The sequence below is a fragment of the Panicum virgatum genome, chromosome 7N, assembly GCF_016808335.1.
Source record: "Panicum virgatum strain AP13 chromosome 7N, P.virgatum_v5, whole genome shotgun sequence".
NCBI lineage: Eukaryota > Viridiplantae > Streptophyta > Magnoliopsida > Poales > Poaceae > Panicum > Panicum virgatum.
Genome location: NC_053151.1, coordinates 37913768 through 37941640, shown reverse-complemented (window position 1 = coordinate 37941640; position 27873 = coordinate 37913768). Strand labels below are relative to the sequence as shown.

Here is a 27873-nt window from a genome sequence, read left to right as displayed (position 1 = left end):
GGGCCCTGGCAGATTCCGCCTGCTACAATGGTAGGAGTAATTGGAGCTGCTGAGTCACGCCCAATTAGCAGAGCTGCTGCCTTTACATGCGATCTTAGTTTTGGTTCCCGGGAAAATTAGTAGGATCCGATTCCAAGCCCACGTTCAGATCAAAAAGGGAGGTTCTACGGGAGAATGGAACGGCCACTCAGTCTCAGGTTGCACTAGAAAAACAACAAAAGGGATTTTTTTTTTAAAAAGAAAAGGGGCATGCAAATTTTAGGTTGGGTCACTGCAGAAGAAAGGCATTGCAAATTTAGGAAGCGAAAGAGAGGGCCAGCTCCAAGACCTCACTCTTTCATCATCACTATTAAAATAAGGGACTGTCTACGTATCTGTGGACAGATTTCCTCTGAGTGCATCTGTCAAATTTTTATCCAATAAAAAATAGACACATCAGCACTAAAGTTCGATAGATTTACAGGCAAAAAAATCTGTTAGCTTTTTGCTAACGGAGATAACACGTATTAACGGGTACAGAAACAACCCAAAATCTGCTAAGAATAAATTCTGCTGTCAACACAATCAGCACATACTTTTCTGTTCTCATTTTCTTCAAATTGTCAAAGGACAACTCTGCCGTAATATCATTAGGAAAAATATAGATAACACAAATCTCAAAAGCAACCGAGGTCATGTGTAAAGAATTCCTACATAGAACCCTGTTTTCCCATTATAGGACGTTAGAACAGAACAACTTGAATCATTTCCCATCATCCTATTTAATTATCAAATGGAAAGCCACATTTGATCCAACATAGCCAAAAACTGACAACTCAGTTTTTTTTTGGCTAAGGTAAGACTAAAAATGACAGCCGTCACATCAAATCGAGCAAAAGTAGTTAACTAAGTGCTGATCTAGTACTAATTTAAGGAGAAACACATGAAGACAAGAGATCATTAATAGAACAAAGCTAGATTAAGTGCTCAGAGCAATGGTTAGGTACTGTAGGATGAAATGGACACTGCACAAACTTAAAATGAAATCTAGTAGACCTGCTAGAAGGCGAGAACTTGATGAACTCTAGGTTGTAGTTGTCGACCGGCACAGCACAAAAGCTGCTGCTGCTATCGTCGACCTGCACGGCTTGCCCCTGAAATTGAATGTCACATAAAAAATTAGTCGACCTGCACGTCTAGCTCCTGAAATTGAATGTCACAAATAAAAAAGTAAACCGTTCCTCCAGTTTAAAAAAATACTCAACTGGGTGGGGTATGATGGCCCCAACCATTTTTCATTAAGAGGAAGCAACCGGCTTTCCGGTTGAGAAAACCCCCTGCACCCTAGTTATGCCAGTGAGGGGGATTTTTTAACCACAGGTGGAAATTCGCCCCACTTAGAACCCCAGGCCTGTGGGTGCGCTGGCGGAGTCTTTATGGTCTAGCATCCTTTGGCCGCTACTCCAGTTCTCAACGGGAACTAATATAACACTCTGCTGCATATAGGCATAAACTAAATATTTAGCACAGAAAAATAGCCGAACAAAAGCTGACAGGTAGCAAAAGAACACAAATGAAACCTGAAAGCACATGATTTCTAATTTAGATTCCTAACACAAAGGAAAAGTACACAAACAATTATTTTTAGCTTCTTCCACTTCAGCAAGACAAATCCAAAAAACAAATATACTTAAAATAGGGATTTATTGGGAATGTTGACACACCACATGGCATGAACAAAGACTATAAAACAAAGATATATTGACCACATGAGACGAGATGAATTTGACAATAAAACTGTAGTAACTTTGACCATCTAAAAGCCAAAATATTTTTTAAAAAAAATCACAAGATAAGAATACATAGACAAAGCAAAGAGGCATCGACATTAATATGAAGAAACAACAAATTCCTTTGAGAACATATCTTTGATTTGTTAGCGGAATAGATTTAGACAGCCGGCAGTGTGACAAACCTGAACAACAGAGGAGCACTGACGCACTGCAGGTAATGAACTGCATGAATACACAAAAAAAAGAAGGAATAACCAAATCGCACCAAAGATTTAGTAGACCAAGGACAGAGACAAAAGATTCCAAGAAGAAAGCTGAGTGGGAAATTGTGAGTTATTAGGGTGCCGGCAAACACGCCCGCGCAGCAAGGGGGGAGGAGGGAGACGGAAGTGACAACTGAGAATGAGCTCTCGAGCAAGAAGAGAAACTGGGAGGTGAAGAGTCGGTTTAGCAGTGTGAAAATGAGACTCGTTAAGCACAGCACATCCGAAGAGACTACTACAATAGCACTATTCATTCGGTGGACAGAAATCTGACAGATTTTTTTCTGAAAAAACTGTCGACAGATATCTAGCAAAACTCTTAAAATAAAAAATTACTTTTAGCTTATACTTAAAGCATTTTTGGAGATATGGGTCCATCTTCCACTCCCAAGGTATCTGATATGGCACACATGTAGGTCGCTGATATCTTTGGACCAAGCTGATAGAATTGGATTCTAGAGGGTGTGGCAGACCAATGTATCCAACAGTTACCGTGATGCCTGACTAATAAAGTCTGGAAAAGCTGAAGCAACAATCAAAACGGGATCTTTTTTTATAATAACATCAAAACGGAATCCTAGATATTACTAATGCAAACCGCATCCAGGTTTCATTGAGGTTCATGTCTTTTTTGCCCCTATCATATTTTCTCGTGTCCTCTCTCTTCCTCCTAGTAGAATCCATACATTTGGCATGCATGCTTCTTCTTTTTTTGCGATTGGCATGCATGCATATTCTCTCAGCTCAAATCTTTCTACATATAAGATTTATTTTCTAGTTCATTGTCATTCATTTCAAAGTTTCATTCCATAATTGAAAATTTATGAGCTCAGTGGGAAGTTACAAAATACTAATGGTGCGAATCCTTAAGCTACCAAACCGGAGGAGCATGTATATTTATGTATAGTTATATTTGCCCCCCTTGGAAGAGAAAATTCTATTCGCACAAGAAATTGCCTATAAAGTAAGAGAACATGATTTTTGATGGAATAAACGCCCTCTTGCAAATTGTCTTCGATTAAATCCTGGAGTTACGGAGCTGGGGGAACTTGTTCAACTATAGTTGAAATTTGTCTAAAAGAGGAATTTAGATTCACACAAGCTACCAACTCGGAGGAGTACTAATACGGATAGCATGATCATCAATTAAATATGTTTTTTTAAAGATTTCACCTTTTATGCTCTTGGTTGGCCGTAACGAGGATTATGAAAACGAGCACACAAAAACCGTAATACAACTTTATCAGGCTGAGCCGGAAAGTCCAAAAATGAGAAAAAAGAAAGTTGGGTTTTTTAAATAGCATGGGCGTGTTGCTTTCCTGGCATAAGAGCTAGTAGAAGGGAACTAGCCGAGAGAGGAAATGGGAAGACGAGGGGGAACCTAGGCTGGAGACCAATAGTGGCAATTATTGTTCGGAGGCCACTGCCGCCGGCCGCTGCCGCCGGTGGCTTCCCCTTCCCCTGTATCAGCAGAGCACCAGGCAGCTGCTCCAGAGGCTCTGGTGAATTCCATTCCAACAGAGACCGCCTCCTTCCCTTCCCTCCATCTCAGATTCTTTTTGCGTGTGCAAGTTGTTAAATCGGCACACGACCTCTGCTTTTGGAGAGGCCAGAGCCAGAGTGAGGGGAGGGCATATACGGAATTTTTTTATTTTAATCCTTTTTAATCTAATATTTTATAAATAATCCGTACCGATCTAAATTTTTGAAAACTAGCCCTTTTAGTCGCGCCAAATTACATGACGTGACTCCCTAAAGTGTCACACCACATGCTTTGGCGTGACCAAGCTGCCACGCTGGCACACACACGATGCAGCGGATGACGTGGCAAGGCGGAGTCGCGCCACATGCTTTGGCGCGCTTGAGTCGCGCCATGCGCCGTGGCGCGACTCAGCTGAATATAGGCCCACCCGCTGGACGGCTTCTTCCTCCACCTCCCTTTCTTTTTTCCTTCACTCCCCACCCGACCTGAGCTCCATGGCGCCGCCCGTCGCTGTCCCCTTCTAGATCCACTCGATCTTCCACCCGATTCAAAGGAGAAACGAAGGAAAATCGATCCCTGAAGGTAGCTCCTCCACTCTATCCGATTGGTTTTCCTCCATTTCTTGGTTTTGTTAGGGTTTGAGTTGGCTAGAGTTTAGGTAGGGTTTGAGTTGAAATGGGGGGATTGAGTACGAATCGGGTAGGATTAGTTGTGGTGTATCGTGCAATTGAACGATGGTGACACTTTTGTATCATGTAATAATTGTTGCATGTATCAATTTGGAGGTGATAGTGTTGTTTAGATTTTTTTATTACAAAGAGCTATAAAGTGTGAATAATCGTCATAGTGGCAAATCTATTTTATGTGTATTTTGGTAAAAATTCTTATGTTATGCTATATATAGTTATATTATCTTAATCATGTATGAAGTAATGAAGTGTGTTGTACTTATAATGAAGTAATGCCATATATAGTTATATTATCTTCTTCATTTTGTGTATATGTATATGTGTAGATGGATCGTTTAGTTCGTTTATTTTCGGGTGGGACGATTAAAGAAAATGGAGAGTTTGCAAGAATGAGGCAAGAAGTAGCAAGATTTGATGTGGCACCTTCATTCGATGATATAATGTGTCGAGTAAATTCATTATTCAAAGTAGAAAATAAGCGTATGGAGTTAAGGCTTTGTGGTAGCTTTGATGCTGGAAAGAAAAGGTCACACTATGTGATGATGCCAATTGGTTGTGAGAATGATTGGTTGTTTTACAAAGAGTTGGTCAGAGGTTCGCAAGTGGGTTGTGCAGAGATAGTAGTTGATGTGTGCAATCGTAGTATGGATGCCCCTGCTGAAGATTAGCCCATTGAACATGTAACTCAAGAAGCCATTTCACCGGATCATGATTCCGATGCACCCGAGGAGGAAGATAAAAGTTATGGTGATGATCTTTCTCATGACTCAGATGATGATGACAGTGGTGATGAAATTGGGTTTGACACATGCCGTGTAAACAATAATTTCGATGAAGACGACTTTGACAATGAGGAGGTCGATGATGATGACATATCTCAGGGCTCGGAAGAAAATGAGGGTGGTGAAGACGACAATAATATGGTACTTCCAGAAACAGATGGGACACATATTTGTCAACAAACACATGGGCTGCCGTCGGTTAGGGTGTCCCAAGCATCTGCATTCGTTCCAAGAAGAACCGAAGCAACTCCATTCGTGGCACGAACACCAATGGGAGATGAAATGCAGAAGAGACAGTTAGAGAACATAGATCAACAATATTTGGAAGACGTATACCCCAATTGACTACAGTTGAGTTGAGGCAGTTGAAGGCTGTGCATGTTGATGTTCCAAAGGTCCCTATTTTTCATTCTATACCAAAAGGGGGGTTTTGTGATTCGGGTCTGCGTCATGCCTGTATTGAGCCCGATAGTGGTGAGCAGTTGATAGAGAAGGGAATGATATTTGATAGCCTTTGGGATCTTAAATTTTTCTTGAGGGACTACTCTGTGCGACACCATAGACTGTACGACGTGGTGCATTCGTCGGCTAAATTGAGGTACACGGTTCGTTGCCAGCAGGGGTGTCCTTGGAAGGTTTGGGCACGTCCTGTCGCTGATGATAGGGTGAAATGGAGGATCAGTAATATTAAACAACCTCACACATGTGGGACATCTGAGGTTTCTCAAGAGCACTCCCCATGTACCGCACGTTACATTAGGAGACGCATTGCCACAATGGTTCATGCTGACCCAAATGTTTCTGTGGCAGCTATTATTGAAGCTATTCATGGTTTTACAAATTATCGGGTAAAATATGGAAAGGCTTGGAGGGCCAAGCAGCATGCTATAGCAATGTTATGGGGCGATTGGAAGGAAGCTTATGGAAGGGTTCCAAGAATATTAAGTGCAATTGCACACTTCAACCCGGGGACAAAGTGGTGCTCTCATACCACTGGCAGGCAAGAGATGCACAAGGGTTCTATGAAGCCTGTAATGAAACGTGCATATTGGTACTTCCCGCAATGTATACAGGCATTCAGGCATTGCAAACCTGTTGTAAGTGTGGATGGCATGTTTCTTACTGGGAAGTACCGAGGGGCATTGTTGATTGCAACAGGCATGGACGGCGACGATCGTTTGATCCCCCTGGCATTTTCGTTGGTTGAGGGTGAAAACAACGACAGCTGGTCATGGTTCTTGCATTTGGTCCATAGAGATGTTGTTGGACCGGACCGTAAGGTGTGCATTATTTCGGATCAGCATCAAGGAATTCTTAATGCAGTTGAGGACCACATGGAAGGGTACCAACCAGTCGTGCATAGGTGGTGTATGAGACACTTTGCCGCTAATATATGGCAAATACAGAAGAGTAAAAAGGTCATAAAGCAGCTAAAGTTAGTATGTGCATCGAAGGCGGAGAAGACATTTGAAACTAGGCTTGCAAAACTAAAGGGTATGATGAACGAACGGGAAACAATGTGGTTGGAGGACCAAATGGAAAATAAGTTTAAGTGGGCTCTTGCCTATGATGATGGTTCTAGATATGGTGTATGTAACACAAATATCTCAGAAGTGTTGAATAAGGTTCTTAAACGGGTACGTGCTATGCCCGTTTCTGCCATTGTGGAGTACACCTTCTACAAGGTCAATTCATACTTTGTGCATAGATGGGAGAAAGCAAGGCAACAAATAGCTTCTAGGCCCAACCAAGATCTATGGGGGAAAAGTGCCAAGAAGCTCCTAACCAAAGTAGGTAAGGCAGCTGCAAGAATGTCAGCTGAGCTGTTTGATCCGACAACATATGTGTATTCTGTTAGGACAGCAACCGCATTGACTGTAGGAGGAGAGATGACTGGTGGCCGCATGTACAAAGTGGACCTCACAAGCGTCATTTGCACTTGTTGTGTTCCACAGCTGTTGCATGTACCATGCTCGCATATGATTGCAGCATGCCGCGTTAGAGGTGTGTCCCACCTATCACCAGCATACATGTCACTGTTATATTCTAAGAATACTGTCTTGAAGACATGGGAATCTAGATTTGAACCGATTCTTGATCCGGCACATTGGCCCGAGTATAATGGTGATGAGTACATTCCAGATTGTAGATTGCTCAAAGATAAGGTTGGAAGGAGGAAGAAAAAATGGCTCAGTAATGAGATGGATCAAATTAGTGGTTACGGTGATGATATCTATGGTTATGGTGATTTCAACCAAGAAAGTTCGAAGGTTCGGTGTAGCATCTGCCATAAAGAGGGTCACCGAATGGAGAAGCACAAGGAGGGCCCAAAAAATTTGCCCAAAAACCAAAGAAATAGAGTGTCGAGAAATAGTTCGGCCGTGGTAAGAAAATAGTTGTACATAATAAAGTGTTTTGAGTTTTTTGAAACTTTGATTAATGCTTCATACCATGTGAACCACTATAATTTTATATTGTTTATGTTCAAATAGTAGTATTCTGATTATTTCCTACCTTTTTGTAGGATGTTGCCTTCACGGAAGCGTAAAATTGTGTACTCCGAATATGATGAGAATGCCCCCGTGCCTTCCCCGTTGCCAATCCCGAATTGTGAATGTGGAATTCCAGCAGAGGTGAAGCAATCAAGGCATCCGAAAATAGCTGCAAGAGCTTACTACACGTGCTCTCGGGAGTGGAGTGTGACCATGTGTTTTGGGTGTCCGATCACGTGTAACCCATGCGACTTCTTTCAATAGATTGACGGACCTGAGAAGTTTGACCCTAGAATTCATTTATTTCCTTATCACGAGAATGAAACTAAGCCATACCATGAGTTCAAGCGATGGGTGCCTCCTCCACCAAATCCTCCTTCGATGATGCCGGAAGAGAAGGCCGAGGCTGCAAGCATCCGTGTTACAAATCGGCCACTGTGCCACTGTGGAGTCCCTTGCAAGCTTCAAAGACCTAACCTTGAACTACCTGTTAAGTTCACACCATTCTTCCGTTGCAAACTAACAACGCATGTAAGATTTGTCTGCTACCTGTGTCATTACCATGGTGTCATATTTGTTCACTAATATTAACTCCGCTCTAGGACGGGTGGCCACTATGTGATTTCGAAGAGTACATCTACGGTCCGAAAAGTCATTGGCCAACCGAAGAGGAAGTGCAAGCATTCGAGAGTGGGAAAGAGAAATGACCATGCGAAAGGACTCCTCGGCCTCGGTGCAAGTGTGGCATCTCAGCTCGTAGAGGTGTGGTCCCGACGGAGCTTGGCTATGGCTGGTTTTGTGGAAACTCGTACGGAGATTATTGGGTAAGCAACTTGTACTATTCGCATTGTTGTTTTTCGGGAAAAACTTTGATATTGTGTATACTTTTGGTTGAACATCATGTTCATGTTGCAGGAGGGGAGGACATGTGATTCGGAGACCTTTCCGGGTAGAGAAGAGATGAGGATACAGTTGGCCCGGTGCTCAGAGTCATTGAAGATAGAAGAAACAATCAAGAAAAAGAGACTATAAGATCCAAGTACGATGTTCCAATTCCAGACCATAACACTTTGTGGGGCCCCGTATTTGCAGATATGGTCTCCTAATATGGATCGCGTAGGTTCGACAAAACAGGCATGGCGTTTGAGGAAGAACTCATTTCCTATTGGAGGAAGAACCGAATCAAGTATCCTAAACCTCTCACAAAGCAGGAGAGGCAACAAGACCGAAAGAAGGAGGAGGAGCGGAGGAAGCAAGAGGCAGAAAGATTGAGGTCCATGGAAGTTCGTCAGCCTTATCAATTGCTCAACGAGTCGCGCCGTGGGGCATGGCATAACTAGTTGGTGCCATTTTGGCCTAGGGCAAAACTAGTTGATGGCTGTGCGTGGCGCGACACTTCATTGAGTCGCGCCAAAACGGTCGGCGCGACTCTATGAAGAGTCACGCCAACCTGCCAGCCAAACTAGATTTGCCGGGGGTCAAATGTGACTGAAGTAGTCGCGCCATTTGTCTTGGCGTGACTATTAATTGAGTCGCGCCAAAACGGTAGGCGCGACTCTATGAAGAGTCACGCCAACCTACCAGCTAAATCAGATTTGCCGAGGGTCAAATGTGACTGAAGTAGTCGCGCCATTTTGGCCTGCCGTGACTCTTCATTGAGTCATGCCAAAACGGTCGACGCGACTCTATGAAGAGTCACGCCAACCTACCAGCGAAACCAGATTTGCTGGGGGGTAAAATGTGACTGAAGTAGTGGCGCCAAGAGTCCTGGCGTGACTCAGTAGGGAGTCTCCCTAGGCCAAATCTGGTGCAAACGGTCGCACAGCATAAAATACTATTACAAGATCTCAGCACACAGACCAGTTTGCACTCCTCTCCACAACAAGCCATAACAAAACCACAACACACAGCATAAAATACGATTACAAGATCTCAGAAGATCATACAAGATATAAATTGTCCACAATTACTAGTGCAATACTAATAGAACGACTACAGTGCACACGAAGAGCCCATTACATGACCATAAAACAAGCACATATCCTGAGAACCGTTACATGTGCAGACTTGATGAAATGAAACTACTTCTAGACTATGTCTTGGCATGGGAGGAATGGGGGGTGTAAGGTTTCTTTTTACGACGGGGACGACCGGCTTAGTGGGCAGGACGTTCACGCTCCCGACATCGGTGCGATCACGTGCCCGCGCCTGCCTCTTTGCTGCTGCAGAACGTTGCGAGGATGTTGGAGCGCCGGAAGCTGTGAGTGTCCAATCTCATCAGGGCTGTAGGGTGGATCGCTATCATGTGATCTTGATGTCTCCTCGGACTCGTCGGTGACGTTCTCCTCAGACTCCTCGCTACCAGTTTGCCGAGGTGGTGCCTCCTTGCCCCTCCTACGAGGTATTGACATATTGACAGCCCCTAGTTGGCTGCGACGTCCTCCTACAAAACAGTATATATTCAACATTTGTATAACTACTCACAAAACAAGAAGTAGCACAAATGGAAATTATTTTAGAAATACGGAACGGAACCTGTAGATGATGTGCCCAAATCTGGTGTTAAACTCATGCTCCTTCCACCACGTTGGCGCGATCCGGAAGGTTCTTCATGATCCGCCGGTCCTTGTCCTTGTGCCGATAAGCAGTTTAGTTTGAAGGCCATTTTCCGGCATTCCCGTCTAAACCTCTACATTACATTAGGCAACAAAATCCGTAAGAGGAAATAAATTTGCATTACAATAGGCAAGAAAAACCATTTAAGAGTACTATTTCTCCACCAAAGACTAATTGCCAGTTCAGAGCGAAATCTAGACATTTACCTGCAAAAATGTCCTAAGCATGGTGGCCTCATCCGGAGATCCTATTGGCACGCTCAATGCTTGTCCCGCCTCATTAGCAAAACGACCAATTTGATGACCCTGCAGGTGCATATGTCATATACATAATAGGTCACAATCTATTGCATGATTCGTTGTATTCAAGTAATGTAAATTATAACTTACAATGTAATCTTCAAAGGGTCCTCTCTCGGGCTGCCTACCCATTCTCGTGTGAGCATCATACTCGTCGAAGACATCTTCGGGGTCCGAAGGCAAATCCTCGATGTTGGTAGCGTCCATTGCAACCTTTAGCTCCAGCCTTGTTTGTTGCTTCAACCACTCCAAGTATGTCTTGAACTGGGAGTCACGGTGAACAGGTCCGCCAAAAACAATGTTGTTTGCCCGGAGATTCCAAGCATTGACATGCGCAACGTGCTTCTCCTCCCAGTTTTCATACCCCTTTGCTTGCGACGATCGATTCTACATGTAAATATTGCAAGCATTAATGCAGTTCCAGTTTATAGCAAAACATGCAAATAATTTCCATAACATGATATTGCATAAAAAAACTTACGCATGCAGCTCTTGGCTAGTACTGAGATGCTCGGGAGGACATGTCTGAAGTATTCCAAACTGGCGCATCACGCGATTTGGAAGGTGAAACTCCACAGTATAGTAGCAAATAAGAGAACAGACGGAGCGCCAATATTGAGTATCCATGGTGCATTGCGGACTAAGCTCCATGTTTTGCACCTCTTGGCGATTGTATGGTTGCCATTCAACCTAAGAAAACATATTCAATTTGATTACAACAATGATATGGCTACATTACATGATTTGCGGTAGGGAAGTCGTAGTAGACTTACGTGTGCAGCACTGAGGCAGTCAAGAGCATTGATGTAGTCTACGTACTGCCTTCCTGGATTCCCGTGCACAGTTTCACTATTGTTCCACAGCCAACCCACAGTACCCACCGCCTCTTCCTCGTATGATGGAACAACCTTATTGAAGACAATAAGTAATGAGGTTATCCAATATTCAAGATTATATGAAGCAGACAACAATAGTGCCAAACAACTGCACAAATCAGGTCCTTACCCCAATACTATGCCTCTCGGGCCTGCCAATAGGAATGCGCTCCCACATCCACAATTGCAAAAAGGTAAGCACAACCCCCAAGGCTTGCATTATCTCCGCTCCGCCTACACGCATCACACATCTGACGGTACAACCATCCAAGTGCTGCATTTCCCCAGCTGAAACTGCCAATGTTGTCCCATTCCTAACCAATTAGTTCTAACCACATCCACGAGATTGTGTTCCCGCTCAAATCCGGGAATAGAAACCCTGCGACCAATTGCCATAGCCATGCTCGGGTGAACCTAGCAACCACCCCTGTCGGAGCATGAGCTGGAGGTGGCGTACCAAAATGATCGGACAACCATGCTGATGTCACTCCTGTAGGCTTCTTGTCCTTTGTGTCTTCTGGTGGTTCAGGTGGGTGCACTCCAAACAACAACTCCACTCTATCTCTCCATCCATTTGGACATATGCTCCCGGTCACAGCTCTTCCATCTATACGAAGTCCAAAGAGCATAGCCACATCTTGTAGTGTAATGGTCATCTCACCGGCAGGAAGGTGGAATGTGTGTGTCTCAGGCCTCCATCGGTCAACAAGTGCTGTCAGAGCTGCATTATCCATCCTTGGGAGCCCATCCTTGACCAACCATACCAATGGGAGGAATCCAGCCCGTTTAAGGTACGGTGCGTACCTATCGTCCCAAGTGTGAGTCTTGTGAAGGAGGGGACGTAGAGGCCTCAAAACCTACAAACATATCAGTCAACATTGTAATCAACTAAAGTCGAATTAGTAATTTCACACAAAAAAATTCAATCACAAGTTCACCTCCGTACGCTCCTCTAGTATCTTGCCACGGTGCCGCTCATCATAAACCATTTGTAGGAGGGGATACCGCGGGTGTTGTGCCATCTACATTCAAAAACCGAGAAATCAAGAACAACCAAGTGATAAATCACTATAAGGTCATATTTCATATGCAGTCATTAAATATTTCATTTGTAGCTTTGTTGGTATCTTAGTGTGTTAGTCAGCCTAATTCAGTAATGCTGATCCAGATTACCACTAGACGTATTTACGCTGCACTTTCGTTTCAAAAAAAAACAAGCCCTAATCATTGGCTATAGTCAACTACTGCAAGTCCATCTTCTAAGTTCTGAGCTTATAGTTCACAGCTTATAATTTTTCAGCTTTCAACTTCAATTTTCGTTAACAATATTCACAACAACGAGCCTGCACATGTTTTTTTTCCTAAACCAAGAACAGAGATACAATTAGCGCACATGACAAATTTCTTATTGCACTAGTATCAGTGAAAATGCTAATCAATTAACTAGTTCACTGAATACCATCTTTCAAATATAAATGAATTCTGGTTATTGTTAGTGAGTAACACCCAATTCCAATTGTTATTTACTATTCACAAATGGTATTATGAAAGAAACAATCATAGCTGAAACAAATCATACCCACCAACTACTATACATACGCAGTACGAATATTGATTTCTAAATTTCTTCATGAATACCTCAATCGAAAAATCAGAGGAGGAAAGGAAGAAATGTACCTGCTCACTGAAAGGAGGGGGTCAGGGAGGAGGTCAGGCGCTGGTGGGGGAGGGGCGGATGGTGAGGGAGGGGCGGATGGCGGCGGGACAAGGACCGGTGGCCGCCGCTGGGGGCAAGGCCGGGACGCCGCTCGCAGCGGCGCCAGGGACCGGCGGCCTCCGCGGCGGACAAGGCCGGCCTCCGCGGGAGGCAAGGCGGGGCCCCCGCTCGCGGCAGGCCAGGGACCGGCGGCCTCCGCGGGAGGCAAGGCCGGGCCGCCGGCGGGCCAGGGACCGGCGCCCTCCGCGGACTCCGCAGGCGGCGGGACCGGTGGCCCGCGCCGCGCCCTTCCTTCCTCGCTCCGCGGCGACCGACCGACCGAAGACCGGATGGCGGCGGCCCAGTGGAGGCGCGGGTGGTGGTTCCACCAGGCGCCGCGCGGGTAGTGCTGCCTTGGCACGGGGTCTCTCCGCTCCGTGATGCAAAAAAAATGGCGGCGGCCGCTGCGTGGAAGAGGATGAAAGAGAAGGAAGAAAGAGAAAGGTGGTCTAGGGTTACTTGCTGGGCCGCCTAGTAATGGGCTGAGTCACGCCACGGCGCATGGCACGACTCAGTCGCGCCAACGCATGTGGCGTGACTCAGTCTTGCCACGTCAGCTGCCTGGCCGCTGAGTCGCGCCAACGCATGTGGCGTGACTCAGCCTTGCCACGTCAGCTGCCTGGCCGCTGCTTGGCCGCGGGCGTTCCAGCGTGGCAGCTTGGTCGTGCCAAAGCATGTGGCGCGACTCTTCAGGGAGTCGCGCCACAGAGCTTACCGCGACCAAAAGGGCTCGTTTGGCGCGACTCTTTAGGTAGTCGCGCCACGGAGCTTGGCGCGAACAAAAGGGCTAGTTTTTGAAAATTTAGATCAGCATGAGTTATTTATAAAATATTAGATTAAAAAGGATTAAAATAAAAAATTCGCATATACGGCTCACTGCTGCGGCGGGGCCGCCGCTTTTTCGGCTGGCCTCTCTCCGGCCCTCCCATTGGAGCGCGCAAAGCTGGGTGGCACCATTTAAAGAAGCAAACTGCACTCCACCACCATCACCACCACCACCATCGCCACCAAGCACACCGCCGCACCACACGATCCAACGCACGCCCGGGGGAGGAGGCAGGCGAGGATCGAACCGGCTGGGGGCTTGGCTTGTGTCCCTCTGCCTGCTGCCGCGCCAGAGCAGAAAGTAGATCGGATTCGGGCCGGGTAAGTTTTGCTGAGCAGGATTCTTGTTTCGCCTGTGCTTCTTGTTTGATCTGGTTCCCGTAGGATCGGGGCCGGCTGCTGTCCCTTTCAAAGTGTTTTTCTTGGATTGGTACTCTGCGCGGTTAAAAGTCTTGGGTTTGGCATGAACTCCCAGCGTGAAAATTCAGTTCCTTGACAGGGTTTTGCATGGCTACCGTACGGCCGCGGTTGATTGGAGGGGAGGGGTCCGACTTTTATGTACAACTAATCATTATCGCTTCTAGATTTGGATTTTCTAGGTCATTTTCTAGTACTTACGAACTGCAGGGATAGGTTGGCCAGGTCCCTGTCCACAATTTACCTTTTTATCAGTTTTTTCGATGGGTTTACCTTTGTTGTTTCGAGGATTTTGCATGCAGATTAATCAGTTATGCCGGATTTTGCATACCGATTTGATCATGTAGTGTTCTCTAGTGTTGTGTTCCTCGTGCGTTTATGGAAATTCCGTTCGTCACAGAATTGACAGAACTTTGAAGTCCAATCAATTTGTTTCGAAGGCTAACTTTCTTTCAACATATTTAATATCATCTGCAGGTTCTTGGAGCACTAGGCAGCAAACTCGTCCAGGTTGTGCGAAAATGCAGTGGAACCTGTAGCTAGTTTTTGAAATCCTGTAGCTAGGTGAACGGACCTCCTCGCCTGATACTGGCATTTCTTAAGTTGTTTGGAGCTTCCTTCTTGGCTGGAAATTTCTGAAGCTGTTCTGGAAAATCTGCTGTGCCTGCAAATGGCAGACGATCCTAATATGAATTTTGGGGCGTTTTCCCAGTCACTCTGCAACCAGCATGTAGTTTCATTTCAGACAAGTGCAACCACTAGCGGGTCTGGAGGCATGCCAGCGTACCTGGGTTGTTCCACTGGGATGGATGCCAGTGTGGGGATGTTGAGCACCACACCATCAGTGGTTGTTTCCACTGGTTCATCTAATATGCCAGCTGATCCAGGGCAGAACCTCAAATACGGAGGGCCGCTGGCTGCAGATTGGACACATCTTGAGCTTCAAATTCTGAGAGATGGCCTGGAGAAGTAAGCTTTCTCAACTATCATATTCATACCTACTGTTTTAAAATTCTGTTCCTTTCGGAACGTGTGGCCTCTGTTGTTGATTTGTTGAATTTTGTCTTAATCCTGTGTCCAATGATAATTCTGATTATGCGAAGAACAACGATGCCACAGAATTTTCTGTCACTCATTGTAGTTTGGAACCTTTGATTCATTGCTAACGCGTTTCCCTTTGTTTTCTTTGGTGTACAATCATGAAAAACTATAAGATATGTTCATGAACAAGGCATCATGAAGTATATAAAGATAGCAGCATCATTACCGAACAAGACAGTAAGAGACGTCGCCATGAGGTGCCAGTGGGTAGGGGTAAGCAGCTTGCTGTGATCTCTACAGATGTTTGTACAATGTTATTGCTTATACCAAAAAAGTAATTTTTTTTCCTTTCTGATTATAAGGATGTTATCTGCTAAGGTATGTAATGCCCGGGCCAGCAGGCAGCTGCTTTGCATGAACACTGAATATATGCAACCTGTGCAAAATGTTCATTAATAATAATCATTTCCGTGGGTATAAGCATACGTGGTTCCTTCCTTCCTTGATTTGTTTTTTGACTTACCATGCCAAAACTTAGACTACATCTGAAGATTGATCTAAATAGAATTCCAATTACCATGTGTGTCTACTATGAATGATAGACAAACTTATTCTCAATCTATATAAACAATAGAATTTGTGCATTTTGGACCATGATCATAGTGAGACATGAGTTTTTTTTTTTGAAAGACTAGTGAGACATGAATTGGCAATCAGTATTTTTAGTCTATTATTCTATTGATGTTGATTTTTTTTAAGAAAAAAAAGGTCTATCAAGAGACAGATGACAAAGCATGCATGTCTTAGTTGGCAGTATTCTACCTTTTTGGTTCCATAAGTGTGTTAGTTGCGATACCTCTATCCTACAAGACCCCTACTTACATATTCCTTTTGATTGATAATGGATATTGTACTAATCAGATCTCAAAACTAAGGTAGGATAACTCGTTCTTTCGATGTATATTTTTCAAGAAGTAGAAGATGTTTATATTTTTTGAAGTTTCATCAGAAACATAGGTATGTAAATAACAAAGATAGATGCATTTATGCACCAATATGTATTTTCTTAAATGTGCACTTTATATCTGACTTAGCTATTTTGGTCATTTTATTTAATATCAGTAATACCAATAATTTGTAAATCTTGTAGAAGAAAGTAAATACAAGACGAAGGAAGCCCCAAGAACACCATACTGGCAGAAATATAAAAGAAAGAAAGGTATTAATACCCTTTTATGTTTGATGGACTTTGTTCATTATTGTGCTCCTTTTATTTCCTGCCAATGATTAGACAAAAAACATACAATGATTCACTTTGAAAAGCTAGGGTGCTTTTCAAAAACCAATTTTGAAGGGGATGAAAAGTATAGCAAATGTCAATATATACCATTTCAGTTATTTATCACTCTATTCATATGCCACTTATGTTCGTATATTTTTGACTGGTGCCAATTATGGTTGTTTCTCAGGATAAATTTGTAGAGACTGCACTGTGGGGAGCAAATCATCCTCTTCAAACTGGCATGAGAACCAATTCATTTGTGCCACCTAATGTTCAAAACAATCTATTTATATCTGGAGGTTGGTAGGTCACTTGTGTATCAGGTCTAATTGATTGCTTCCATTTATGTACTCTGTTTCTTGTTATCTGCTTTTAACTGTCACGTGCCATTATCAATATTATACTCTGGCATTAAAAATTTTCACTTTCAGAGGGTAAATACTGCTCCTAAATACTTGAGTGACTGAACTATTTGACTTATTATTGACTCCATTGCTAAGTTTATCGCAGGTAGGAACTCCATTGGAGCTTGATATTTAATATATTGTTGAATGCATATATTTTTAACTGTAAGTCTTGGATGCATATTGCCGTATATATTTGTCACAGTTTCTTGTGTCAAGTAACAGAAAGGGAGAAAAAGGAAGTTAGACACTTTGTATGTTTATTATTCAAGAACATGCATGGGAGTAGCTTTGGGTAATGTGGAACTTGTTAGAGCAAATTTGGGATTACACTGCCTTGTAGTATTTTCTAGTATTTCCCGGGAAACAAAACCAAAGACTTAGAAACTAATTTCTATTAAACTGCAAAGATAACTGTATATATAGGTCCTGCCAAAATGTTCAGTAGACTTCCCAGGATTCACTTGAAACTACATTCCAACAAATAGCCTACCATTTCGTCCATGGTTAACTATATAAAGCAATTGATTCTTTTAAGTTAAATTAATGAATTTTTTGACCTGCAGAGTTTTGTCAAATAAATTGCACTTGAGATCCTCGTAGATTTCAGTAGTGCACTATAGCATATTCATGTCCTAAATTTCGGCAAGATTTAGCCAATGTTTCTGTAATATAATATGACCATGATTTTCCATCATGTAGCCTCTGAGATAGACCGTCCAATACAGCATCTACTGGAGGAAAATAATCAGCTTCTTAATCAAATAGAAACAAATATTCTGACATTTCAGGTTTGTATAGCACTCCTTTGCTACTTTACTCTGTTTACAGTTCGTTTATTCATCATTTATATTCTTCTATATTCGGAAGAAATGCATGCCTGATTAGAAAAGCTTAATTTTTTTAGTATAGCATAATCCCCACAATTTTAGTTAGACTGCATCTGAAGCGTTACCTTTTTCTCCATAATATGTCCCTAGCATTATTTTGTAGTTATCTTTATTCTCCCTTGCAGGCTCAGAACAACATTGATCTCTTCCGTCAGGCACGAAAGAACATTAATGATATTCTACATATGTAAGCATTGTCTTGTCTCAAATGCCTTTGCAGTTCACGTGTAAGAAGATTAGAGTTATGCTTGAAAAGTTTTGCTTTTGTGGATACAGCCACGTCTCCTGCTGCTAATGATGCTTTTTATATAAACAGCACGACTCAACTGCCTGGAATGAGTACCAAGATGCCTCCGCTACGCGTCTCAGTGAATGAAGGTCTCGCTAGCTTCGTGCTTCCTGGCATTTCAATGGTAAGAATTTGAAGCGCCTTTCGCCAATTGACACTATACCAGAAACCATTCAGAAGACACTGTTTTAGCTTGTTGTATGTCAGGTTCTTTCATTAAGTTTCCTGAACATCAAAATATGCTTGTGTGGTTCTTGACAGCCAATTTATGGTTTCTTCTTAGGATCAAATTCTTGGAAGCAGCCATTTGAAGGAGCCAAGAGGATGGTAGGCCACTGCCAACAGGTTTCAGTTTAAGCAGACTTTCAGACTTTTATCCGTAGATCCATGGAACGTATGGAGAACTACTACTTCTTTTATGCTCACTACTAAGTGGCGATCGATAGGGTCACCATTCACCCAGGCCCAGAGGACCCTGCTTTCTCTAATAAATTCTGAAAGCAAAAGGAGAGGTGACTGAAACCATTGTGCTGCCCTGCCTCCAGACGGGAGACGGCCCTGCAACATGCCTTGAACATTGGTGGCTGAACAGCGATGGTTTCAGGACCTGCAGTTTTTCTGTCCTTGCTGCACCTGTAAATAACTATGATTCTTTTGTGTTCCTCCTTATGATGCTAGAGTAAATAGATGTAGCAAAGGAAGTTCACAAGAATTTTGAAAAGACATCTTTCTACATTTGAAGTACTAAATATAGACTAATCACAAAAGGGTTTACAGAACTCGTCTGTAAATCGCGAGACGAATCTAATGAGCCTAATTAATCTGTCATTAGAGGTTGTTTACTGTAGCATTACTGTAGCAGTTTAGCGTCTGCTTACGGCCTAATTAGGTTCATTAGATTCGTCTCGCCATTTACAGACAGCAGTCGCAATGCGTTTTTTATTTCGTCTAGATTTAAGTCTCCATGCAGGTGCCGAAAAAAAATTGGAATTTTGAATTATGGAACTAAACACGGGCCTAGTAGCACATAGTTCCTTAAAAAAACTAGCTACGTTGCAAGAATGAAAGCCTTTTTGCCTGTCGCCATTTATTGCTCCTTGCATGTGAATGTGATTCCAACTTCCTAGTTTTCTTCTTCTTGTTTTATAAGGGGGAAAAAACTCCATTCTCCATCTAACCTAGATAAACGTATGAGCAACTACATGATCTTGGCGAAAATTTCCTCGAGGGCAGAGGCCATTTTGCTGTAGTATTCCTGCACCTGGACCTCGTCCTTGTCTCTGGCCGCGTAGTCCATCTGCACGCAACAGCAACGTCCGAACTGGATGAGCAATCAAATCATGGCGCTTTGCCACGGCCACCTCAAAATCTTGGTGGCGAGGTGAGCACTCACGCTGGTGACGCTGTTGAAGAGGTCGGAGTAGAGCCTGCGGAGGTCGGGGCGCTGCCCCGCGGGCCTCGCCTGGATGATGGCGTACAGGTCCTGCTTGAGGTTGGACGCGCTGGCGCGCAGCGCCGCCTGCAGCTCCCGCCACGCCCCGGCGTCGGCGAGCCGCTTCACCCGCAGGAGGTTCCGCGCGTGGGTCCGCACCACAGCCTCGGCCTCCTCGCTGGACTGCTCCGGCAGCGTGATGCGCAGGTCGAACGCGCCGGCCGCGGCGGCGCTGCCCGCCGCGGGCGCCAGCAGCCGGGACGCCAGGAGCGCCGCCGTCGCTAGCCTCCGGCTGGTGGCGGCCGGCTTCTGCTTCTGGGGCCGCTGCACGCTGTTGCTCGGCGGCGGCGGCTTGGGGCCAGGGGGCGTGTTCCCGGCCCGTGGCAGGCTCGCGGACGGCGCCTGGACGGCGAGGCGCGCTGCCATTGGTGCGGCGTAGCTCTGCTTCGGGTTCTCGACAGGGTGACGTGTGGCGGTGTGCTCCGTCAGGTATTTCGGATAACGCGGTAGGCAAGGCAAATGGAATGGAACGAATGAATGGTCGACATGGTGAAGTTCCAATTGGAACGCGTTGTCACGGCCCGGAACGGAGTTACTGGGCCGGCTGCACCTGAAATCCACCCAGGCCTCGGCCCGCGCTTTTTGGCGGCCCATCGATGCAGCTCGGTTCGCTTTCCTTTTTATTTTTGAAATCGCTCGGTTCGCTTTCGGCGTGGGGTGGACGCCTGGACGGTGGACGTGTGATCCAGTCGGAAGTCGGAACAGGTGCACACGCTGACACGCACATGACACTGTAGCAGCACCAGACCGAATGGCGACGTCGTCGTCGCTAGAGGGTTTCGTGACTTGCACGCAGCACGAGAGCACTGTGCACCCCGGATCAGGAGGCTGCTGCTCTCAACTCTGATCACGGCACCGGTTCCTCTCCCCTACACCGCCTGCTACGCGTCCGGTGACGGGACGGCTCACTTCGCCTGCGAGAGCTGGACGACGACGACGCGCCTGATGCCGATCGCTGAAAGTGATAGCTCCCGGACCCGGTTCGGCAAAGCAAAGCCAAGCCAAGCCTTGGCCTACGAACAACCACTTGAAAGGAAAACCAGAGCTGGCGATGGGTGCCGAAAGGGCGGCATGGCCTCGTTAAGCCCTGTCAAATCCTTGTGGGCATGTGGCGCTCCGACAGAGAAACGCCGCCGAACTACTGGATCCAAGATCCGCCTTCTGATGATCTGCACCAGAGCCTGCCTTGGAGAGCTCGGGCAAGACAGGATCAGAGTTCAGAGAGCATCAGCGGCAAGCGAAACCGGAGGCGAAAGAAACACGCTAACAGCCCCCAATTCAACGATAAATATGTACAGGTGATCCTCCATCCTCCTGGCTGGCTCGGTCCCATATTCTCTCTCTTTCGTTCCGCTAGAGATGCCAAGCTATCCTATCAGATCCACGGGTCCAGTGATCCAGCACCTGCCACCTGGTGCTTTCTTTTCTATTCCTCCGGGTCGCAGGGGCCAAGGTGCAGGGACGGGGCGAGGACGGCGACCACCTCGCGGAGCGCGCCGGCCGTGTCGCTGTAGCGCACCTGCGTCAGGGGGAGGCTCCGGCTCTCCACCGCGTCGCCCAGCTGCCATTTCGCGCAAAGGGCACCTCGTTAATCAGATTTGATCATACATAGTAAGTATATCGAACAGTATCGACAAACCAAGTACTCCGTAGGCCGTAGCTGACACAGAGCTTATTGTACATGTACAAAGAGCGCCAGGCACCGATTTGATAAGGTTGACTGACCGAAAGCTAACTTAGCATGGAGTAGCTGCATTCCAAAAGAGGACCTGATGCGCTGGAATTCTACTGGCCAAGTCCTAGTCAGCACCAATATAACTTCAGCCGGAACAAAAGGAAATGGAAAGGAAAAGGGAAAGACCCTGACAACTTGTTTAAGGGGGGCAAAGGTGTTAAAATAACCGTCCGGATAACCTCTGCAAAAACTTAGTAGTTGCAGTATCATGACATTTGAAATTCAAGAAATCAAGGCACCCATGAACTCAAGTACCAAATTGCACTACACTTGCAAGCCAGTAGTATGAATTTGTAATGGACCAAGACATGCTTGATGCGAAAAGGGGGGAGATGGAGAAGGATCCTCACCTCATCCATGGAGTAGAAGAACCGGTTGGTGAGGACGGTGAGCGCCTTCTTGTGCTCTTCGCCCTCGCAGCAGGCGATCACGCGGCTGAGGTCGATGTACAGGAAGGTGGCCTTCAGCCGGATGTCCCTCCCAACAAGGTCCCACGACTCCTCATCGTCCATCTCCAGGTCCTCCTCCATTGTCGAGAAGAGTTCGATCGCGCAGTTCTTGATCCGGCGGAAACACCCCTTCAGCTCCATCTCATGATCCATGGCAGTATCTTATTCTGACACTCTGTCTATGAGGAAGACCGAGACCTGTCACCACACGTAATTATAGGATGAGGGCACAGCGGAAGAAGCAGAGTGAAAGAAACAAAACCCGATGCTTGGACCATGTTTGGAAGCAACAGATATCACCAAGTGCATGAGGAAAAAGGAGCCACGTATCAAGGGGCAAAGCGGTCAGTGAGAAGGCAACGATTGGTCAGCCATGACGCTCTTGGAACACAGAAAAATGAAAAAGGGGGACACGTTTGGGCTTGGAGATCAAGAAAGAAATAGATGGATTAAACCATAAGAAACTGCTCTTTCAAAAACACAAGGAAGAAAAAAGAAAGAAACTGGCAAACTGCCCAGAGGACAATTTTTTGAGGTGGTCCTAGACTATAAACTTGCAGCCATAAGAATTCAGAGGTCACAATCTCAGGAGTGGAGGGATTATCTCACAACCCCATAAACAATACATACGAATTTATCAATATCCAAACCAGTTCATTGTATACAGACAGCTTTTTATTCTCACAAGCTTTAGCTATGGACAATTTCAAATATGAAAATAAGTAAATAACTATGCTTCTTAGACTTGCTTTCCTAAATAAACGAAATGCAGTACTTGTTCCATGTCACTTAAAAACAGAATTCTCTACTTTAGATTTGACTTAGTTTTAGAGGTCTAAAGTTTAAAATTAGCATGAGATAAACCCACCTAATCGCCATGCTATGTATAGGCTTCTGAAATAAACTAAAACCCCATCCCTCGAAATGGTTCTAACAAGCTCCAAATATGAAACGTCTACAAGAAATTATCTAAACGGCCTAACATAGCTCATACGCAGCTGTGCAAAGGAAACATACGATGCACATGAGACAGGCTTTGGCACTAGGATATCCAGGACATTCTGGATAGGCTATCTCTGTCGCTATTCCTACAAGGTGCCATGTCCAAGCTTTCAGTTTCCTCAGTTCAAAACCGGGATTTGATTTCTCAAAGCCCACGAAATCATGCTAAACAAAACCCTCGTGATGTCTGCCTCTATCTGATTTCTCAAAAGAAAAATGTATGCTCTACTTTGACCTCAAAATTGGCTCACATCATCGATGATCAACTCAAGGTTGTTTTGCTCTCCTATCCACTTCCTCGTGCCTTTCAAGAAAATTCTAAGACATGCATGTTCATTGAGCAGCTGAGATGTAGGGCCTACTTTCCATTTTAATTCCATTTTCCTGGGTCGCTGTTCCAGTTTGGAGAATAGTAGGGGGGGGGGGGGGGGGATGGGGACAGACAAGGATAGCAGTTGATTGCAACAGCTTTCGGAAACAAGGACTAAACAAGAGGAGGCTGAGGGCCCAATCCCAAATGTGGTCTTCTACTCTTTCTTTAATCTTTACCTTTGCCTACACACATGGCCTTACACATCACACCTACAAAGATTTCGCCGTCGAATCTCTAATCCGAAAGAGAAGAGGCTTTGTGGGGCTGTTGTGTAAAGAACTAAGATCACTGAATGGACGCATGAACTAGTTCCTCACTGACTCTACAGGAAGATAAGTATTCATGTTCAGAAAAGTAATGGCATTATGGACTGAGGGCGTTTGGGCTAGGAACGGAACAAGAGAAACCGGCGACAGGTGGAAGGGGAGGACAGGTCACAGGTGTTTCCCCCCCATCAACTTGCAGAGACAAAAAGAAACCCGCTGATCCGAGGAAGAATTTAAGAGCATGTATAACCGTATAAGATCCGCCCGTGATATTTATTTCTAGTCTAGAAAAAAGAACCTGTTCGTTAAAAAAAAAGGAACCCATCTGGGGCCCTCCTTTCTTCGTCGTGAAGAACATTTCAATCCAGAACAATTCGGGTCTCAGAACAAAAAGACACGGCTTTTTCAGCGATGGGGTTTTTTCATCAGGACAGAAAAGAACAGAGGAAGATGCAGCAGCAGAGCAGCGCATTGTGCTTTCCACGGAATCAAACAATCGGAGCAAGATTTTGCGAGCCAAACTGGAGAGAAATGAGGGCGAGCAACATTTTCGATGATGTAACGTCGATCAACACCAAAGGCATGCGATCCGAACCACCGGCCCCAAATCAAGAATCAGGAAGAGATACAAAATGGGGTTGGGGGCAAGAAAACAGAGCAATCTCAGATTCCGCCCTGCATTACAGTCCCAGCTAGCTCCGCCTCGACTCAAATCCGATGCTCCCTCTTGTCTCCCCCCTTCCCCAGAACAAACGGAGGGGAAGGGAATTCCGCCGACGACAGCGATGAGATGAACTAACCCCACTCTTGTTCTTCTTCTTCCCAGAGACGACGAGACACTCCAGGCCGCAAGCCCCCACAAGAAAGGGAAAAAAATCTTTTTTTTATTCGAAGCTGAAAACCCGATCGATGCATCCGAAGCAGCTCCCTAGTTTACGAACCCGAGGAAAGAAACAGTAGTGCCTCGTTCTGTTCCGGCCCACGCTTCTCGGCGGCTACCCTAACGATCTCCCAGCCCGGCTGCAGTCGCGATTGCGGCCGCAGTTTATTACCCAAAGATCCAAACCGAAGCAAAGCTACCACTCGTAGTAATAAGCTACTCCAGTAGTAAACCGCGGAGGACAAAAGAGAAGTAAACCTAGGGAGGGAGGAACAGAGCAGGGCTGGTGTCCGTACCTCTCGCCAGTCGCCACCACTTCGCCTCCTGCGCCGTGGTGCGTGACAGCAGCGCCCGTAAAAAAAGAGGGGAGGCGGATTCCTTTTTTTTCACTCGCTCTACTCTACGGAACAGAGAAAGAGAGAGGATACGATTCGCGGAACAGAACAGAGAGAGGGGGTCTGCCGTGGTTATATAGACGGGAGGACGGATCGGTAGATCACCGCGCCCGCCGCCCGGCGCTGATCGTGCGTGTGCCGCTGCAGGTGGGCCCCCTCACCGGCGATGCGGGTGTCGGGGTAGGAGGCGTCGCGGGCGAGGATGTCTCCGAGCCGCTGGTTTGGTTTTAACGGGCTTGGTTGACTACTTGACTCCCTGTTTAACTGGACTCGATCCGCGTATTAATAAAGGCGGCGCGTGATCGCGCCACGTCGGATGGAACTAGGAAACATGCGTGGCGGAGTGGGCATGGCAGTTTCTTCTTCCCTCTCGGATGATTTGTTTGTTCACGCATTCATTCGGCGATTCCTGCCGCCGGTGTAAAACCGTGAACACCATGCAATAATGACATTTTGTTGGGAGGAGATGTCGCCTCCATGCTCGACCATCATTGTTAGAGTAAGTATTATGGGTGGCAGAGAGTCTACGTGGATAAAAAAAAAAGAATAAGACGGGTGTTTGATCATGCGCATGCTCAAGCCAGCTGAGAGGCTCTACATTCGCTTCCATTGGTTGAGGCAGTGGGCCTCGTCACCATCATTGTGTTCCTTCCAGCGAGCCGCGAGCGCTACTATTAGCCATGCTCTTATCCAACAAATCCTTGCTAGTTGTTGCTAACGTCTCAACCTTCTTCAAAAAAAAAGATAAAAGTCTGTTTTATCCGTCTGAACTCGTTACCGAATCTGGATAATCCCTTGAACTCAAAAACGCTGATGAAACGGCTATGGAGGAGGGAGAGGAAGAGAGAAGATAATAGGTATTCAGGTTGGTGATGATAGGTGGAGACCACATATAAGAGAGAGGGAAGGTCATGTATGCCACATCAGCAAAAAAAAAACACTTCATAAACCACATTCAATTATTCGAGGGGTAATTTATCTAATTTGTTAAAATTAGAAGGTGTAGTTGTGTATTTTTTGAGTTCAGAGGAGGTTATTCTAACTCGGCGACAAGTTCAAAGAGGCAAAATATACTTTTCTCTCAAAAGAAAAAAGAAAAGGTAATCTTACGAGGAAGTGGAAGGGTAGAAAGTGCACTCTTGGGTATCGTCGTACATGATTGAACCACAAACACATAACACTCACAAAAGTTAGTACAAAATTCTGCCAAACATACCTATCTACCAAGCACATTTTGGTTCGCTCCACCCCCCCCCCCCCTCTCTTTCCTGATTTTGCTGTTCAGAAACGAGGTGGCAGACACATCTACAACTGTAGATAGCGCTGGGTTGCTGGCTCCGGATATACCGCTTTTTCTATTTATCGTACGCGCGATTTCTGGTCGTCATATCACAGAAACGCACAGTAGCGTGCCCGTCACCCGCTTTTGTTTTCAGCCCAATTGATCTTGGCCCATATTAAAACTGCCCCTGTCGCCTTTCTTCCTTCCCCTGGTTCCTTTTTTTCTCCGCCGCCTCCTTTCTCTTCCATCCCTCTGTTCCTTTTATTTTACAGTCTATCCTACTGGAGAATTCATTGGATCCAAAAAAATATAAGACTGATTTTCTGAAAATCATTGGTGTGCATCCTGAAAACTGTAGTCTGGTAAGTAAATGAACTGTGAAAAACTTATGAGTGTGCATCATTGGTGTTTCCACAGATCCATTATCACTATATTTTTTTTTACCAACTACCCTAACATACCATTTTTCACTTCTTCAACTTGTTTTTTTTTGAAAGGTTTGATTCAAGAATTTTTGTAACTTGTTTCATGGAATCTTTCGATGGAACAAGCATTGCTCATGAAATTTTTGTAACATACCATTTGTCTAATTTTGGAGCTTTTAGAAATGTTTCTACCCTCAGAACATTACTTGAAACTTTGAAAAAGTTGACCAACAAATCTAGTCATGAATAATTTTAAAAAATTCAAATTTTCAATGGAACATTTGAAAATGTTCATATATTTTTTATGCAGAACATTAAGGTTGCATCTCAAACAAATTTCACTTAATAATTTGAAATGTTTAGCAAGCTCGTTCCGGAACCTTTTTGAATATTCAGGAACATTTTTAAAAGTTCCACAGGAACATTCCAAAACATTCCGGGACAATTGGTCATGAATAATTTCAATAGTTCTCAAACTTGTTCGGGAACATGTTCGAGAACTTTTTCAATGTTCAAGAACATTTCAAAAAGTTCCAACCGAAATTCCGGAACTTTCTGTGTGTTCACAAACAATTTTAAATGTTCCAATTGAACATTTGAAAATGTTCATAAATTTTTTTAAAAAGTTCCCATGGAATGTTCCAAAATGTTTGATCCAACAAATTATTGAGGAACATTTAAATGTTTCAGAACATTTTCAATGGAACATTTTAAATATGTTCAGGAACTTTCTCAGTGTTCAAGTTCCGGAAACATTTCTGAGTGTTCACAAACAATTTAAATGTTCTAACGAACAATCTGAAATGTTCACCAACAAATCTAGTCATGAATTTTTTTAAAAAGTTCAAATTTCCAATGGAACATTTGAAAATGTTCATACAAATTTCACTTAACAATTTGAAATGTTTTGCAAGCTCGTTCTCGGAACCTTTTTGAATGTTCAGGAACATTTTTAAAAGTTCCACAGGAACATTCTGAAACGTTCCCGAACAATTGGTCATGGACATTTTCAAAAGTTCTCAAACTTGTTCAGGAACATTTTCAAAAGTTTTTGATTTGAAATATTTTACAAATATGTTCGGAAACTTTTTCAATGTTCAATAACATTTCAAAAAGTTCCAATTGAAATTCCGAAACTTTCTGAGTGTTCACAAAATTTTTTAAATGTTGCAATTGAACATTTTCAGTGTTCACAAACAATTTCAAATGTTTCAATGGAACATTTTCTACGGAACAATCCGAAATGTTCACCAAAAAAAATTTAGTCAGATGAAGAGACTAAATTTAGCAGCGAAAAAAAAAACGTTTCAGCCCAAGCTTCGCTTTCTTTCACTGGGCCGTCGGGCGGCGCGTACGCCCCGCCCGCGCACGTGCCTGCCAGCCTAGCGCGCGGCGTCCA

General features: G+C 44.7%; 5 protein-coding genes and 1 long non-coding RNA gene across 13 annotated transcripts; 2 read left to right on the top strand and 4 right to left on the bottom strand.

Moving 5' to 3' along the window:
• Positions 1–358: 358 nt before the first annotated feature.
• On the bottom strand, positions 359–3404 carry LOC120684061. The gene is made up of 3 exons (XR_005679056.1): positions 1955–3404; positions 1245–1475; positions 359–1133 (listed from the first exon to the last, which is right to left on the bottom strand). It is a non-coding gene; the product is annotated as an uncharacterized LOC120684061 (long non-coding RNA).
• Positions 3405–10873: 7469 nt separating this feature from the next.
• LOC120681226 (serine/threonine-protein phosphatase 7 long form homolog) lies at positions 10874–11456 on the bottom strand. The gene is made up of 3 exons (XM_039962743.1): positions 11402–11456; positions 11170–11304; positions 10874–11086 (listed from the first exon to the last, which is right to left on the bottom strand). Exons 1-3 carry the CDS (start codon positions 11447–11449, stop codon positions 10874–10876), a joined length of 396 nt encoding a protein of 131 aa, XP_039818677.1. The 5' UTR covers positions 11450–11456.
• A 1486-nt stretch (positions 11457–12942) lies between these two features.
• Positions 12943–13374, top strand: LOC120681225 (circumsporozoite protein-like). Its single transcript, XM_039962742.1, has one exon. It carries the CDS (start codon positions 12943–12945, stop codon positions 13372–13374), a length of 432 nt encoding a protein of 143 aa, XP_039818676.1.
• A 561-nt stretch (positions 13375–13935) lies between these two features.
• LOC120684057 lies at positions 13936–18897 on the top strand. 4 transcript variants are annotated; one of them, XR_005679055.1, is made up of 9 exons: positions 13936–14173; positions 14747–15238; positions 15484–15583; positions 16461–16529; positions 16780–17161; positions 17699–17787; positions 18012–18073; positions 18203–18299; positions 18459–18887. XR_005679055.1 is itself a non-coding variant. In XM_039966155.1 (9 exons), the coding sequence occupies exons 2-9, from the start codon at positions 14940–14942 to the stop codon at positions 18504–18506; spliced, it is 873 nt and encodes a 290-aa protein (XP_039822089.1). In that variant the 5' UTR covers positions 13937–14173; positions 14747–14939; the 3' UTR covers positions 18507–18887. The 4 variants fall into 4 exon arrangements, 2 of the variants coding, with proteins under 2 accessions (XP_039822089.1, XP_039822088.1); XM_039966155.1 differs by having other exon boundaries at positions 13937–14173; positions 16464–16529; positions 16780–16891; XR_005679054.1 differs by having other exon boundaries at positions 13940–14173; positions 16780–16891; positions 18012–18113.
• A 315-nt stretch (positions 18898–19212) lies between these two features.
• Positions 19213–20578, bottom strand: LOC120684059 (psbQ-like protein 3, chloroplastic). Its single transcript, XM_039966156.1, has 2 exons — positions 19569–20578; positions 19213–19472 (listed from the first exon to the last, which is right to left on the bottom strand). The coding sequence occupies exons 1-2, from the start codon at positions 20259–20261 to the stop codon at positions 19374–19376; spliced, it is 792 nt and encodes a 263-aa protein (XP_039822090.1). The 5' UTR covers positions 20262–20578; the 3' UTR covers positions 19213–19373.
• Positions 20579–20922: 344 nt separating this feature from the next.
• LOC120684060 lies at positions 20923–24824 on the bottom strand. 5 transcript variants are annotated; one of them, XM_039966157.1, is made up of 3 exons: positions 24669–24822; positions 21753–22049; positions 20923–21228 (listed from the first exon to the last, which is right to left on the bottom strand). In XM_039966157.1, the coding sequence occupies exons 2-3, from the start codon at positions 22002–22004 to the stop codon at positions 21094–21096; spliced, it is 387 nt and encodes a 128-aa protein (XP_039822091.1). In that variant the 5' UTR covers positions 22005–22049; positions 24669–24822; the 3' UTR covers positions 20923–21093. The 5 variants fall into 5 exon arrangements, with proteins under 5 accessions (XP_039822091.1, XP_039822095.1, XP_039822094.1 ...); XM_039966161.1 differs by lacking the exon at positions 24669–24822 and adding an exon at positions 22152–22432; XM_039966160.1 differs by lacking the exon at positions 24669–24822 and adding an exon at positions 22127–22431.
• Between the last annotated feature and the right edge of the window lie 3049 nt (positions 24825–27873).